Source organism: Octopus bimaculoides, unplaced genomic scaffold (assembly GCF_001194135.2).
Source record: "Octopus bimaculoides isolate UCB-OBI-ISO-001 unplaced genomic scaffold, ASM119413v2 Scaffold_283264, whole genome shotgun sequence".
Classification (NCBI taxonomy): Eukaryota; Metazoa; Mollusca; class Cephalopoda; order Octopoda; family Octopodidae; genus Octopus; species Octopus bimaculoides.
In genome coordinates, this window is record NW_026306856.1 from 1,467 (window position 1) to 2,843 (window position 1,377).

The following is a 1,377-nucleotide window of genomic DNA, read 5'->3' on the forward strand; positions in this document are numbered from 1 at the left end:
GAGAAAGTTGTGGTGGAAGAGTACAGCAGGGTTCGCCACCATCCCCTGCCGGAGCCTCATGGAGCTTTTTAGGTGTTTTTCGCTCAATAAACACTCACAACGGCCGGTCTGGGAATCAAAACCACGATCCTATGACCGCAAGTCCGCTGCCCTAACCACTGGGCCATTGCGCCTCCACACTGCTACTGGTATATTTGTGCTTTTAAACACAGTGTGTGCGGACAAAAGAGATGTTATTCATGGATGAGTGCTGCAGTTCATTTGTCTTCCTGTGATGTATCTGCTTTGAGTATGATACACAGATGGCTATCGTAATGTCTTACCTCAGTAAATGTTCTGTCGTTTGTTCGGGCATGTAGGCTAGCAGGAAGGATATGGCTCGCATCGTCTGCTGTTTTATTTGCGTGTGTTCCGACATCAGTCCCTTCCGGATGATTTCGGGGAGATATTGCATCTAGCAACCATCACCATCATCATCATCATTATCATCGTCATCATCGTTGTCGTCATCATCATCACCACCACCACGATTGTCATTAGTGTTGTCATCACCATCATCATCATCATCATTGTCGTCGTCATCACCATTATCATCAACATCATCATCGTTGTCATCATCATGACCATCATCATCATCATCATCACCATCACCACGATTGTCATCATCATCATCATCGTCGTCATCATCATGACCATCATCATCATCATCATCATCAGCATTGCCAACGGCACCAGCATCAGTAGCAAGCAACATTACCATCATAGTTATTTATTGTCATCATCATCATCATCATTATCATCATCAGCAACATCAGAAAAACAATAAAATAAAAAAAACAAAATAAAAGAAAATCATGTGTATACAATGGAGAATTAGAGAGACACAGAAAGAACAACGTATTCCTATACAAACACACACACATTTATGTGCTTGTGTGTGTGTGTGTGTGTGTATACATATATTCTTTTTACTCTTTTACTTGTTTCAGTCTTTTGACTGCGGCCATGCTGGAGCACCGCCGTTTAGTCGAGCAAATCGACCCCAGGACTTATTTCTTTGGAAGCCTAGTACTTGTTCTATCGGTCTCTTTTGCCGAACAGCTAAGTTACGGGGACATAAACACACCAGCATCGGTTGTCAAGCGATGTTGGGGGGACAAACACAGACACACAAACATCTACACAAACACACATATATATATACACATACATATATACGACAGGCTTCTTTCAGTTTCTGTCTACCAAATCCACTCACAAGGCTTTGGCCGGCCCGAGTTTATAGTAAAAGACACTTGCCCAAGGTGCCACGCAGTGGGACTGAACCCGGAACCATGTGGTTGGTAAGCAAGCTACTTGCCACACAGCCACTCGACG

General features: G+C 43.6%; 1 protein-coding gene across 1 annotated transcript in view; it reads right to left on the reverse strand.

The window, feature by feature from the left end:
• LOC106883286 (uncharacterized) overlaps positions 1-1,377 on the reverse strand; it is an 11,112-nt gene that overhangs the window by 1,437 nt on the left and 8,298 nt on the right. Inside the window, exon 6 of the mRNA XM_014934244.2 lies at positions 324-454. Within this exon, the coding sequence (XP_014789730.1) occupies positions 324-454 (131 nt within the window). The remainder of the gene's footprint in view (positions 1-323; positions 455-1,377) is intronic.